The sequence below is a fragment of the Zosterops lateralis genome, assembly GCF_965231275.1.
Source record: "Zosterops lateralis genome assembly, chromosome: 3".
Classification (NCBI taxonomy): Eukaryota; Metazoa; Chordata; class Aves; order Passeriformes; family Zosteropidae; genus Zosterops; species Zosterops lateralis.
The window spans coordinates 55,549,974-55,564,192 of record NC_139764.1 but is presented as its reverse complement, the minus strand read 5'-3'; the positions used below and the strand labels follow the sequence as shown (position 1 = coordinate 55,564,192).

Sequence of the window (14,219 nt, the reverse complement as noted above, 5' to 3'; positions counted from 1 at the left end):
ATGTGTTCACATCAGTAAACCAAATGTAGATGCAATTAAAATAACCTTTAAAGCAATTTGTAAACCAGTAACTTAAACCAGTAACAAAGTAAGTGTTGACTAAAGAAGGACATATGGAGAATTTGCAGTTGTGTCAGGACTATGCCAGATTGCACCCTTTCACTATGTTATTTCTTTTAGTGTACTTGGCTACAGTAGTTTGTTGGCTGCTGCTATAGTGAGGTTGCTTTTTAATTGTACTTCATGACTTTTAATGAAATTTTATTATTCTTCTGCCCACTTTTCCACATCTTAGTATCTGAAATTTCTGGAGCAGCTTAATGAGAAGATGAAGCTGGGTAGTCTAGCAGCAGAGGTTGGATTTGATATGACTATGGATATGATCCTGGCCCGGGTGGAGCAGTTGGTGAAGCTGGAAGGTGATGCGGTGGTTGAGAACAAGACGGTGGCATACAGCCTCAGAAGGAAGGTATGCAAAAAAGACATACCATTCCAGGATAAACGTATGGCTGTGTTTCTGTAGTGGCTTGCTAGAGGCAGCAGACTGTATATGTGCAAGGAATTTCAAAGATGTCCATGATATAAAAAGAAGATAGTGAATGTTTGTGAATTGTGCAAAAAGAATGCATATTGAAATAACTGAGCCCACCAGTCGGTTGAACATGATACTGCTTTTCACAACTTCTTAAGAAAAAAATGATGAAGTTATGGATGTTTATACCTGTATATTTGTCTACTTTTTAATACACATTTATAGTTCTGTAAACAACTGCCATTAATATTTAAATCTAAAGGGATCTGCCAAGGAGAGAAGCACATTACACAAACTTCTCTAGAAACTAGTAGGGTGCTTCACCAAGAATTGCAACATTTCCAACAAGAACTGTTCCTTCATTCAGTTGTCCCTACAGGAACAAGTCTGTTCAAATTTAGTCAAACAACTCTCTGTCATCCTGTTATGACGTAGGGAAATCTTTTGGTTTTAGGCTTGTCAGACTGGTACAGAGCTGGGAATTGGGTCTGTTTAAGGTTTAAAACAATAGAGAAGCACAATGAATTAGTAATACAAAGAGTATAAATTTAGGGTATATATGTTGATACTTCTTCACAAAGTTTTCAAGACAGGAAAAGGAGTTCAGGTTATAGATGCAACATAAGGACTAAATTTGCAATTATGTAATACCACAGTCTTTCCCGTTTATTTTTTCAAATTTCCTTGTGTTTGGAAATCAAGTTGAAGGCTCAGAAAGAAAAACTTGAAAGCAGAGAGCTGCACATGAACCTCCTGCGGCAGAAAATAAGCCAGCTGGAAGAAGAGAAGCAAGTAAGGACTGCCTTAGCTGTGGAAAGGGATGAGGCCAATCTCACTGTCAGAAAGTTACATAAGATGATAGAGAAGCTACAGAAGCAGCTTGATCTGGCAAGGGAAGCAAATACTGATCTCAAAGCCAAGCTGTCTGAAACCAGTGAACTTAAGGTGAGTTAAAAAATCATATTTGTGCTTCTATCCATTTTTCTATTCTAGTTGGATACAGCTGGACTTTATTTAAAATAAATGTGTTAATGGAGAACTGCTCAAACCTAGGTGGCAAAAGCAAATATAATATTACAATGTTTTGGGTATTCTACAATTTGTCTTGATATGCTAAGTAGCATCTGCAAAGCTAATAAATTTATTTTACATAAATTAAACATAAATTTTTGGGCTAGTAAAGGAAAATTTCCTTTCTTTCCTGTTGGCATGACTATCATGTATTTTCCCATGCATTGCTCACAGAAGGTCTATTCTGATAGGTATGAGAGGAATATAACAGGCAAGATTCCAAATTTTAGTTGTTTCTATGTTTCATTTCATTGCAGTAATAATACATTACCTGCTTTTACTTAGGTGAATACAAGTAGTTTGCAGCCAGTGATAGCTTGCCACCACTAAGAGAAAGGAAGATTGATTTTGTGTGACTTTGTGTCTTGTGCCTGATGGAGTAAAACAGGCAACTATGCATGTGTTCCCACTGAACCATTTTTACCAGCAAAACATTTGGCAAGTCTTTTTAGTACTGTTTTTTCCAGGGGCTGGAAGAGAGTGAACCCTCACTGTGGATTTTCTTTTCTGTCCAGATACTTCTTTTCACAAAACCTGTAGAGAATTAACTGTCTTTGAAGGAAAAATCTTTTTGTTAATTGTCTTGAAATAGGCCAGTCTCCTTAAATAACTTTTCAGTCCACATGTACATGTGATGATTTAATGAAGAGCCCAAAAGAAACCACACTAAAGTGCTTATTTGTGATGTCTCCTGATATTTTTATTATTTGCTCGTTAGATGAAAAAGTATGACAAATTTAACACTTCCTTATCTTCTTGCAGATCAAAACTTTGGAGCAGAACAGAACAATAGAGGAACTCAGTAAGTCTCAAGGCAAATTGGAAAGAATGAAAGAAAAAGCTGAGAAACAACTTAAGTCTGCCAAATCAGAACTTCTTTTAAAGGAGCGTGAAGCTACTGAAAATAAAGAAAAAAATAAAAATATGTTAGAAGCAGTTACCAGTGAGATGAAGGTGCTTAAAGCAACCCTTGCAGAACTAGCAAAAAGAGAGAGACAGGTAGGTGTATAGGTGTTTCACAAGTGCTAGGTGTCCCTTAGAGTGTAGGAAAATGGTATAGGTAAAGCAGCTATCAAGCTGTGCTTTAAACTGTTCCAAACATTATGAAACAAGGAAATTTTAGCTCATACTTGTGAGCCACAGTGACAGTTGTGATTGCAAAGCTATTCTGCAAGTTAAGTTTTCCAAGAGAATAATAAATACAGGCATTGTTTTCTTTGCCCATCACAAAATATTACATCACTTTTTAGAGAAGCATTAAAATGCTGTAAAAATCCTAGTATCTCTCTTAAGGCATGTCTTTTTCCAAATATCTCAGGTATAAAACTTACCCACTTCTTGTCTGTTTCCTTTTGTTTCTCACACATCCATCTCTTGCACTTTCTCCTTGCCAGCTGTAAGAGATTCACCATGACTAAGTGATGAGAGGAAGCAGCCTCAAGTTGTGCTGGTGAGAGGAGGGGGTTTAGATTGGATACTGGGCAAAATTCGTTCACTGAGAGGATAGTCAGGCATCAGAACAAGTTGCCCAGGGGAGTGGTTGAGTCACTAGTCCTAAAGGTATTTAAAAGACACCTAGACATGGTTTAGTGATGGACTTGGGAGTGCAAGTTAGGAGTTGGACTTGATAATCTTAAAGGTCTTTTCCAACCTAAATGACTGAACGAGCCTGTGTTGCTGTGTATAGGCCATAAATTCAAAGAACGTTGGAAAATATGAGAAACATCTGCCCCTTTCCCACCCCACCCCAAATTTAATATTAAATGTAATTATTTTGGATCAATTTGTGACATATAACTTAGTTAAAGTTAAGATCAGAAAAATTTTTGTGGTAACTCACAAGGAAGATATAAGTAGTTTTTGGGAAGCATGTTAGTAAATGTGTTCCATTCTAATTTCAAAAAATTGTGGAGTATGTATGTTATTGCCCTGCAGGCTGTGTTTTTTAGCAGTATTATAGATGGCATAATTATTGAAAGCAAATGGCATGTTTCTTTAAAGTAAAAAACAATTGTAATTTTAAATTTGTTTCAACTTCCTAGAACTTTATTAGATTTTCCAGCTAAAAATTTTATAGTAAATGTTGGCCTTTACAATGACTCTGGATGAAATTTGAGAATGCTATTTCAGAAAATTAGTCTAGAAATATATTTTTTTATTTACATGAAGAGAAAACCTGGGAATCTTTTTTTTCTGCAAACTTTTAGCACTATTTTGTTTTATAACAAAGGTTAGAAATTTGACAGGAAGATTTAATTTCTTTATACCTCTCATGAGGAAACAAAGCATCTGTCACAGATATTAATTATATGCAGGAAGTTATTCAATGGATACATATATTGAGTATTTTGCTAAAAGCACAGAAATGTTGACTTTTTGCCATCTGAATCCAAGGGGTTTCAAACCACTTAAATATTGTTGCAATATTCTTTGGACTTTTCTTTTTGTTTTCTTTCTCTTGGAATAAAAACCTTGTAGTTACAGTGTGAAAATAAAATATAGCGTCTGCTTTTTACTTTTTCAAACCCCAATATTTTGGGTTAATGCTCTAAATTGCATTAATTTCCTGGTTTTTACTTCTGATAATTTTACTCATTGAATGGAAGGGGAAAAGAAAATTTAGTGGGAGTGTTGTTGTGCACAGCATACCTTTGGATTTGAGTCTTTAGTGATGTTTATCCTTTACAATTTCTCTACTTCACCCAAAGGCTGGACCTCTGCAGAGGGCTGCCTTGATCTTTCAATGTAAAGTCTGTATGGAAACAAATTCCAGCTTTGCTGCCTCCTTATCCTGTCTGTGATCCAGATGTTTTAAAAAAATTAGCTTCTGCTAAATAGTACTTGCCTACTACCATTCCAGAGCCCTGCAGCCATGACCTCCTGAACTAGTGCAGAGGATAATACATGGGAACTTGGGGGTTTTGGTGTAATGATGGTCTAACATTTGATCCAAGACATCACACTGCCTTGGAAATACAGATAGCTGGGACTGAACTCTCAAATCACAGAACCATGGAATGGGTTGGATTGGAAGGGACCATAAAGATAATCTAGTTCCTGCCGTGCTTAGGAACACCTTCCACTAGACCAGATTGTGCAAAACCCTATTCAGCCTGGCCTTGAACACTTCCAGGAATGGGGAGTGCATTACAACTCCCCTAGGCAAACCTGCTCCAGTGTCTCACCACCCTCTCAGTAAAGAATTTCTTTCTAATATCTAATCTAAATATCTCCTTTTTTAGTTTAAAACATTTCCCCCTTTTCCTATGGCTATATGCATGCTCTCCTTTTTTTTTACAAGCCCCTTTTAAGTACTGGAAGGCTGTTGTTATAAGGTCTCTCTGGAGCCTTCTCCTTTCCAGGCTGAACAATCCCAGCTCTCTCAGCCTGACTTCATAGAAGAAGTTCTTCAGCCTTCTGATCATCTCTGTAGCCTTCCTGGGAGCTCTTCTAACAGGTCCATGTCTGTCTGCTGCTGATGACTCCAGACCTCAGCTCTGTTCTGTATTGGTTTCCGTATTTGTGTTTCTGAACTGATGGCATCTCCTCAGGGTTTGAAACAAACTACCTTTGGCAAAGACTTGGAAAATGACACCTTGTTATCAGGACAGCTGCAAACCCCTTTCCTCATGGACTCTAACTGCTTTAGAATTCTGCACAGTGTTCTTGGGGTTGGAGACATTGCAGGACTGTCTATCTCCTCCTTATCCTTAGCCTTTGGCATGATTGGTGGAGTGAGGGTGCTGCCACACCGGAACATGAGTCCAATTTATTGATGTTTTTGATGATTTTGTGGTGTTTTGAGTTTCTTTCATGCTTGGGAATGGGGATCTTGGCATTAAAATAGAGATCAAGAAAAGCATATTTCCTCAAATAGTAACATTTTCCTCTTTTATGTGTTGATGATAAGGGGTATTAAGGCATTTTTCATTTTGGCTGTGTAATTTATTGTCTTTTCAAGAGGCCTTGAACTTTGACTGATAATGATCCATATTGTGAGTTGAGAAGAGTAAATGTAGTGATGACAACTACTTGTGGATATCTGTCCATTTGGAACAGCAGAGAGAAAGCTGGTGTCTTTAATTAATTACTTTACCAAATACTATTCCTATGACATTTTCAGCAGCTATGCACAGAAGAAAAACAAGCATTTTCCTAAGGTGAATCTTGAATTTGGGCTGTATCCTGATTCAAACCAAATTTAGACAGCAAGATGTGCCAAAAACTTTCATCTTTCTTCTAACTTCCTCCTTTTCTTTTTTTCAAGAAAATGCAGGCTGGAGGGGAGTGGTGGCAGATAGTGGTAAAGGACGGGTACCTTAGCCTGTGCTCTGGGATGTGCCCACCAGAGTTTCCAGCTTGTATAGTTTGTGGTCATCAGGGTGAAGTAAAGTGTGTTTTTCTCAGTTTTTGCAGTTGAATCAGCAGGGAAGATATGTCTGTGAGATACTGAAGAAACACTTGAGAACTGTGTTTTGTGTTTGAGATACTTGATGTCTCAACTGTTTGTGTTTTGTGATTTGATGTATGCCCCACAGGGCTGTTTCTGTCCTCTTCTGCTCTCTGTATTGAGCAACAGCTATTTAGCACTGACAATACAAGTGCTTGGGTTTGTATGTATGCCTATAGGTACATGTTTTCCCTGACATCTCCTTTGCTTCCTATTCAGTTTATTCCTTTCTGTTTGCCCTTGCAGCTGGCAGATTTCCGCGAGGTGGTCTCGCAGATGCTGGGCCTCAACATTGCCAGCCTGGCTCTTCCTGACTATGAAATAATTACACGCCTTGATGGGCTGATTCACTCTCATCAGCACCACTTCTTCCCCTGTGTCTGCCTCAGAAATGTGGCAAGGACCCCAGAGGAGCAACAAGGAAACGTCCAGCTTCTTCACTGAATGGAGATGGAACAAAGTAAAATTTTTTGTTTGCTTCCTTACCTGCTGGACCTCCACAGAAAACAGATCCCCATTTCTATTCCTTACTCTAGAGACACCAAATAGGGCTGATTTTTAGAACTTCAATAGAGAGACTGATTGGAATGGGTAGAGTAAAGCCTGCTGCTTGGAGATGCTTAATACTGGACAGCTTAATACTTCAGTTATGACAGTGATAGGCAACACATCAACGATGCCCTCAAGTTTCAGTGCAGAGGCATTGAAGTCATGGGTCAGCCAAGGTCAGTTCATTGGCATTCTTTGTGTTTTACCTCTAGGTGACAAGGATGAAATCAAGTAGGGGCTGTCCTGCTGCTGTTCTTCTTGCCACCTGGGACATCTCTGCATTTTTACACATAAGGGCTTTAGCTTTGAGACAATTGTCTGCAATTTAGAGGATTATCTCAATTTTGGAATAAGAGATTTTTTTTTTCTTCCGTTGGTTTCTTTTGTCTGCTCATATGGCAAAGCAAAAAATTTCATTTTCGCAGCAAAGGCTTTCTCACAGGGTACCATCATGTGCCTCATAGAGATATATTTGGTAAAACTGAGCATTGGGCTTGGTCATGATGTCTTGGAAATTTTGCTTGCAGCTGCTGTATTCCTTGGGAAATTAATCCACAGTGGCAATTCTTCCAAGTTAATGAAAAATTATTTTAGAAGTCTTGTTCACTACAAAAAAGAGTTGTACTACCAAAGTGTTGATTTTCAGAGAAGTGATGATGAGATGTACAAAACTATCCCTTAGTCACAAAAACTGCTTTTTGAGTGTTAAACTTCATGATTTTTAAAGAAGAAATATGGACAATAAATCTGTTTTAATAGCACATTCAAACTTGATTCTGTGGTTTTAGTTTTCTCTTCTCATTATTTGCTTTGTATGGTTGTGTAGAACAGTAAAGATGACTTGCCTAATAATGTCTGACCATTTGTGGGCTTTCTACAGTATCTCAGCAGATGACAACCCACTCAGTAAAACTAAACACAGTATTTTGAGAAAAATGACAGTTTTTCAAGTAAGAGTGGTAATTTTGCTATCTAGCTGGTAACTCAAAACATGTTTTTATTTCATTTGCTTCTGAAGAATTCTTTCTCAGTGACTTGCTGTAAAATAAAAAAATAAACACTTAAGCTTTTGTAAAATCAGCCATTTGAGAAGATAGAAGTAAATCTTGTGTAAATTCTTATGCTCCTGTGGCTAACTGGATTAAAATCAATTTATTTTTTTCTTTGCTAACATAACATTGTTTTGGGGGAATGACTTCAAACTGAAAGAGAGCAGTTTAGATTAGGTATTAGAAAAAAATTCTTTTTTGTGTGACTAGTGAGGCACAGGTTGTACAGAGAAGTTGTGGGGGCTCTATCCCTGGAAGTGTTCAAGGCTGGATGAAATATAATTTCTAGGCATGATATGTTGATTGGGGATTTAGAAGGTGGAAAAGGATGCAATAATTTTCTAATTCTTTGTAAGAAATTGCAAGTAGTTTCACTTAGTGTTTTGTTGGTTTTATAGGCACTTCTTTTTGATTTATTACTAAAGAACAAAACCCATTTTCTTCATCCATATTAATAAATATCATACAAAACATGATTTACTGTATTTTGAAAGTTAAGTAAATTGCATTACAAATTTAGATCCACTCAATCCAGGTAATACACTCAAAACATTAAGAAATAGTATCTGAGAGTGACAATTATGAAGTAAGGTTGCATTGTGAAATAATTTCCTGATGTGTGCCAGGAGACTTGAAGTCTCCTGTCAGGCTCATTAGCCCTGTCTGTCCCCTGCCACCCGTGACCAGCCCTGGCACCAGCAGTGAAGTTCCAGCCCCACAGAAGCCACCAGCATGGGTCTCTAAATTATTTCAAAGGAGGCAGATTTTTCACATGAAGTTCACAGCAGCGCTTGATACTGGCTTCCCAGAAGGAAGAATAAAGGATTTCTAATGCCTTTTTTTCTTTTTTTGCACAGCAGATCTGTATTTTCTGAAGTATTAATGCTCACCATGTTCACAAAGGAATGACCTATTATCTGACTACTATTATTCCTTGTATTTTCTTTACTTTTTAAAAGTACTGACATATTTCTCCATTTAGCCAAAGCAAATAAATAAATAAGAAGCAATTTGATTTGAACAAAGTTCAGGTCATTTTTGCCCTATATAATTTAAGTAAGCCCTGAAAAAACTGACTCTCAATTTTTTTTTTTTTTTTTTTTTTTTTTTTTTTTTTTTTTTTTTTAAGGTGTGTTTCATACAGTATTGAAGTCAGTCTTTCTTTTGGGAGAAAAGTTAGAAGAGGCTTATGAATGCTTTCAACATTTGTTTCAAGTGTTTTATTTTTTTTTTAAACCAAGATGCATTCAACACAAGGCAAGTGTTGCAAGTGTGTAATAAGGTTGTATCAGCAGACACCCTTCTTCCCATATGTTACTTTTACTAAGTTTGTCTATATTAATAAAAGGTGTGCAATTAAGAGTTTGCTATCTGTTCATAATTACTCTTTCATTGTGGTAAAGGATTCTTGATTTATCAGCAGAATGCATACTAAAATAATGTAAAAAAGTTATATGTTAACTCACAGAACAGTACAGCTACAGAACTAGACTTTTTTTCTCCAAATAACCACTGAACCAAATCCAGTGAAGGCAACTTTAGTAAGTGTTAAGGCAAAACTCAACAATTAAAATGTTGCAATTGTATATACTAAAGTGAAATTATTTACATTCTATTAACATCATAATAATAAATTCACAAAGCAGATAGAAAAATTAGTGTTATAATGTTATGAGTGTATTAAAATACAAGGAACTGAATTTTTGCCTATGCATAATATTATTGATAATACAGTATTTGCAACACAGCAGAACCAAACATTAGAATGTTAATGTAGTAGAACCATGATTCCTCAAAGAAATTAAGTGCAAAACTATTCAAGTACTTTGCTAAATTAGAATTAAATGTATGAAGACAGATCACATTAAATTACTCTTGAACTTCTGTTACTTTATAGTTTATTACTACTGTATAAAGCAGTTTGCTTTCCTTTTCACATTTTCTGTGTATGTCCACAATTCTGTGGCTGTCTGGCATCCACAATTTCCTACAGCTGTTCTGTTACAGTATTATTTTGCACATTTTGATGGTGCAGAAGAGGGGAAATATGAATGACCCAAGTAATAATAGATTTTAATTAAAAAAATAGCAGATGAGGGATCAGGTACATTTAGAGAGAATAAGTAATGTATTCTCCCAAATTGTTCATGTGAAATAGAAGTATTTTGTAAGACTACAGATTCTGACTTTTTCTCTTGACCATCTAAAAGAAAAAGAGTGAAGAATGAGACAAAGTGAAGTGAAACTCCCTAGGAAATTAGAGAACAGGGAATTCTGATATCGCTGAAGCAGATAAAACAAAATTAGTTAACTACGTGGAAAATAAGAAAATGATAGCTTGCCAGAATAGAAACTGGAAAGAATGTTCAAAGATAATCCTTTTCAAATGGAAGACTTCATTTTTTTTTTTTTTTTTTTTTTTTTTTTGTCAAAACAAGTAAGAATCCTCTATGGCAATAGTTCTTTTTTTCTGGAAGGAGAATGAGTTTATTAGACCGCACTCATAATTAGTAAGGAATAACTGAGTCAGAAAAGAAAAATCTACAAAACATAACAACATGTTTGAACAAAATAGTTTACTTTTCTGTCAGTTTTAAAGTCAGCTAATGAGCCCTGAGACAATGAAGAACACTTGTTTTCAGAGGGGAACAAATAAAACAGTTGAGATATATTATTTCATTTTTCCCCCTGTGTCGTGGTTTGAAAGCAAAACAACTGAGAGGGTCTAAGTCAGAAATACAATTTAAGAAGAAAGGAAAAAAAAAGTAAAATAAAACAAAATAAAATACCACTGACAGAGTCAGTGTCAGAGTCAGAACACAACCTGAGCAGGGTGGTGGAAGCAGTCCAGATGAGGTGGTCTTCCTGAAGCAGTGATCCTATAGAAAGGTCTGGTAGCTCTGGTCCTCTGGGAATCCAGTGGGTAAGGGCTGCTTGTACTGTCCCACATACCAGATTATATCCAGGTGAGAATGCTTGGCTCCTCCCACTGGGCAGAGCATCTCACAATGGGATGATGAGTCGTGCAGTGGGTCCTTGATGGCCCATTAAACAGAGATAATTCCTGGAGGGAGTTACCTGTGAGTCATGGGCAAGGCATTTGATGGGCCATTAACAGAAGACAGCCCAGAGGAAGGGGCCTGGGAAACACTGCTCCAACAACTGGATTCAACAGTTCATGAAGATGGTGATAGAATACTTTGTGCACATCCTACACTACAGGACACCCTGTGACTACTTACACTTTGGATAAGTAGGAGAAACAACACAAAGAAGATTGCAAGGTGTGAGCCAGTGGGCTCCAAACAGGTCCCAGGTAGAGAAACCAAGTGTCAGTGACTTCTGGTAATGCTGGGAATGGGACTGGAGAGCAGGATGTCTCACCAAACTGGGAGCTGGATAGGTTTTGGCCTCAGGTACCTTTTATAATTTTTCTTATAAATCCGTGCTTTTATGAAATGATTTGGGCTTTTTTCTGGTTTTTTTTTTTTTTTTTTTTTTTTTTTTTTTTTTTTTAAGGAATGTTAGTATGTTGGGTGGGGAGGTTGTCTGCTTGGTTATAAACAAAACATTCAATTTTCTATTAATAGTCTTTCTAAATAGGCCAATGGATGAAATTAATCTGAAAAAAAAAATCTTGCCCACAAAACTCTGGGAGCTCTGATCACAAAACAAATATGTGACGGTGCCCGTGGAATGCTGGAAGACCTTCCCCAGGGCTGGCAGCAACATGCCAGCAGAGCTGACTCAGCCCTTTCAGCCCTGGCCATGTTTTTGTACTGTGAGGAAGAGCACGGCCACAGCAGCTCTGGGGCTGTGGCAGGACAAGAAGAGGAGCCTTGCGAATGGGGATGTAAATCTGGGCACGCCAAAGAGGAACCTCTGGTCCCAGCAGGGAGTGTCTGCAGCCTGAAAACTGGGCTTAAGCTGGCATGAAGTAAGGAACACTAAGACTATTTCTAGCATTGAGTATTTCAAAGTTTTTCCCCTGTGTGCCCTTCATACTGCAGTAAGGATGTAAAAATATGCAGTATGAATTATAAAGTAACGATATGAATTGATATGGTCAGCCACTCTGGCTGACTTCTTGCCCTTAGAGGAGGTCAGAGACTCATGATTAAACCAGCAGGCATCCCAAAGGACTGGCAGAGAAACACGACTGGGAACAACTCTCAGACCTTTATCTGAAGACCTTTTTTTCTTAGTCTCGATATGCTGCACTGGATTTGTTGTAATTCCAGCTATCTTTCTCACCTGGATCTTTCACAGATCACTGGCCTGCAGCAAAGTCTCTGTGGTCAGCCCTGTTCTTCATCCAGCAAGGTTTCACATCTCTGCCTTGAAAGGAACCCCAGCGTCACTGGGTCGTTTAGGTTTGCTGGAGAAACCTGTCCACACTTTTGCTCTGCTGCCACTTTGCATCCCTCAGACCTGGCAGCCTCCTCCTGCCCTGTATCTCTAGCCAGGCTGTGGTCAGATCTTTGCAGGCTGTGCAGCACTCAGCAGACATCAAGATACAGTTGAATCTCTCGTGTAAGACTTTTAGATGCTTCCTACCCCTTTCAGGTAGTTTTCTGGAGCTGCTGGGCCAGGGACAGTCAGCCCATGCTTTTGTGGGTGGGAGAAAGAGCTGGAAGGCTTTGGTCAGCCTAAAGCGGCCTGTGAACTAGCAAGGCTGAGTCAGGCGTACGGCCACAAGGGGACAGATATGTACTGCGGGATCTGCACGGGAGGTGGAGCTGCCAGAGGGAGAAATAACACGAGGGTAAAATGATGGCAGCAGACAGGCCAGGACAGGTGCAGATTCTTGTGAGGCAGACTGCAATGATTTTTATAGCAGAAGTACTATGACTGTCAGTGTAGATGGATGGAATCCTGCAGATTATGGAGCAAAAATCCATAAGAGCTTTCCTTAGAGATCAGTCCAAACCAGGCTGTGCAGAAAAGTACGAGGCTAGTGCTGAGATTATGATAGTAATACCGATGTTTACTATTTTTGATATTGTTTTGTATTAGAGACATTTAGAATAATACTTCCATGGTATACTCCAGTATATGACACCACTATGTAGTCCTGGCTGTCTTTGAAAACATGGATTGGGAGCAGTGGAACAGAGGACAGACACCAGACAGAGCTGGGGTGTGTCCAGCAGGAGAAGAGAGGTAGCATGGCTCATATAACACGTAGGGATCTGGATCTCAGCGTGTATTGATGACATTTAGCTGCCTGAGGGTTTGTGGAAGGAGGTGGGAGCAGAGGGTATCTGAGACACATCTCACAAAGTCATGGAACTAAAATTGATTGATTCAAGTGGCTAAAAATATGTCTGAAGACATTTTTCTCTATTTACTATTAGGAACTATTTCAACAGTTCAAGACAGGAGGCCATGGAGAGTGTAGGAATCAAAAGAATAAATATTTGAAAACGCAACCAGTAAACAGGCAGGGATTTAGACTAATGATCTAAACAGAAAATAATGTCATGGGTTCAGAGCTGCACAGACTAATCCTCTGGTGATAAATCTTAACTGCAAGGCTTTATAAACTTCTCCTGACTTGTGGGTGAACCTCAGGATAGAAACAAGAGGAGTTAGTTGCCCTTGGAAATCTGCTGGTGATGTAGAGAGAAAAAAGGAAGCTGGAACAGGAGGAAAGACTGGCTAAGTGCCTGAAGACTGCTGCCCAGCTGGTTTTTGAATCAAGACAGGTAAGCTTCCTTTCAGTCTTATGAAGATCTACAAATGATAATGTTTGCACCAGCAAGTGACAGAGATCCAAAATCCCCCCAGTTAGGATAACAGTTTTTTCACAACAGCTCTCTTATTCTTAAGTAGTGCGTGTTCAAATACTTCATAGTTCTTTATAGTGACTTCCTGGCCTAGTCAAAGAAGAGGTTTTATTTCCCAAAAAATGTTCTTTCTGTGGTTTTCCTAAGAAATCCTTGACTGGGCTGGTTTGGAAGTTCAATTTTTACATGTATCTGTAGAAGTAGTATCATTGTCTGTAATGCAATGTGATGCTTTGCTTTTATTTACAGGAGGAGGGAAGACTTCCTTGCCAGATGGCAGAATTTATTTATTTGAAAATTCCAGCCAAAGTGATTCAGTCCTTCCTAAGAACAAGACTAATGGAAAACCTATAATTTGCCTATATCCATAAACAAAAATGTGGCAATTGGGAGGAATTCAGGCCAGAGTCAAAACTAAGCTTCTTTGTAACTGTTTTTTGTTGTTGTTGTTTCTGTGTTCCTGGCTCTCTCTGGACCAGAGCAAAGGTTGACACACCTTACTTCTCCTAGTGCTTTTTTCATTAAAATAAAAAGGAGCAGAAGGACATGTCCATCTCCAAGCCAGAAGAAAAAGGAACAGATGCAGGAAGGAGCTGTTTATGGCAGGTTTGACAGGGAAGGGAAGAGAAAGGAAATTCAATGGGAGAGATACTGTAAAGGTGGGCTATAAGATAAAAAAGGGAGAGGTGTGAGTGGCTGAGTAGGCTTTTGGGAATGAGTGTTTGGGAGAGCTGATGATTGGGAAGCAAGCAGCAGGTAATGGTGAGGATGGGAGCATT

At 38.3% G+C, this 14,219-nt stretch overlaps 1 protein-coding gene across 1 annotated transcript in view; it reads left to right on the top strand.

Annotated features, from left to right (window-relative positions):
* Positions 1-7,288, top strand: part of CCDC170 (coiled-coil domain containing 170) — a gene marked incomplete at its 5' end in the record, with an annotated part of 30,150 nt that extends 22,862 nt beyond the window's left edge. Inside the window, 4 exons of the mRNA XM_083858002.1 lie at positions 296-469; positions 1,235-1,477; positions 2,366-2,602; positions 6,300-7,288. Of these exons, the coding sequence (XP_083714128.1) occupies positions 296-469; positions 1,235-1,477; positions 2,366-2,602; positions 6,300-6,497 (852 nt within the window). The 3' untranslated portion in view covers positions 6,498-7,288. The remainder of the gene's footprint in view (positions 1-295; positions 470-1,234; positions 1,478-2,365; positions 2,603-6,299) is intronic.
* Positions 7,289-14,219: the final 6,931 nt, after the last annotated feature.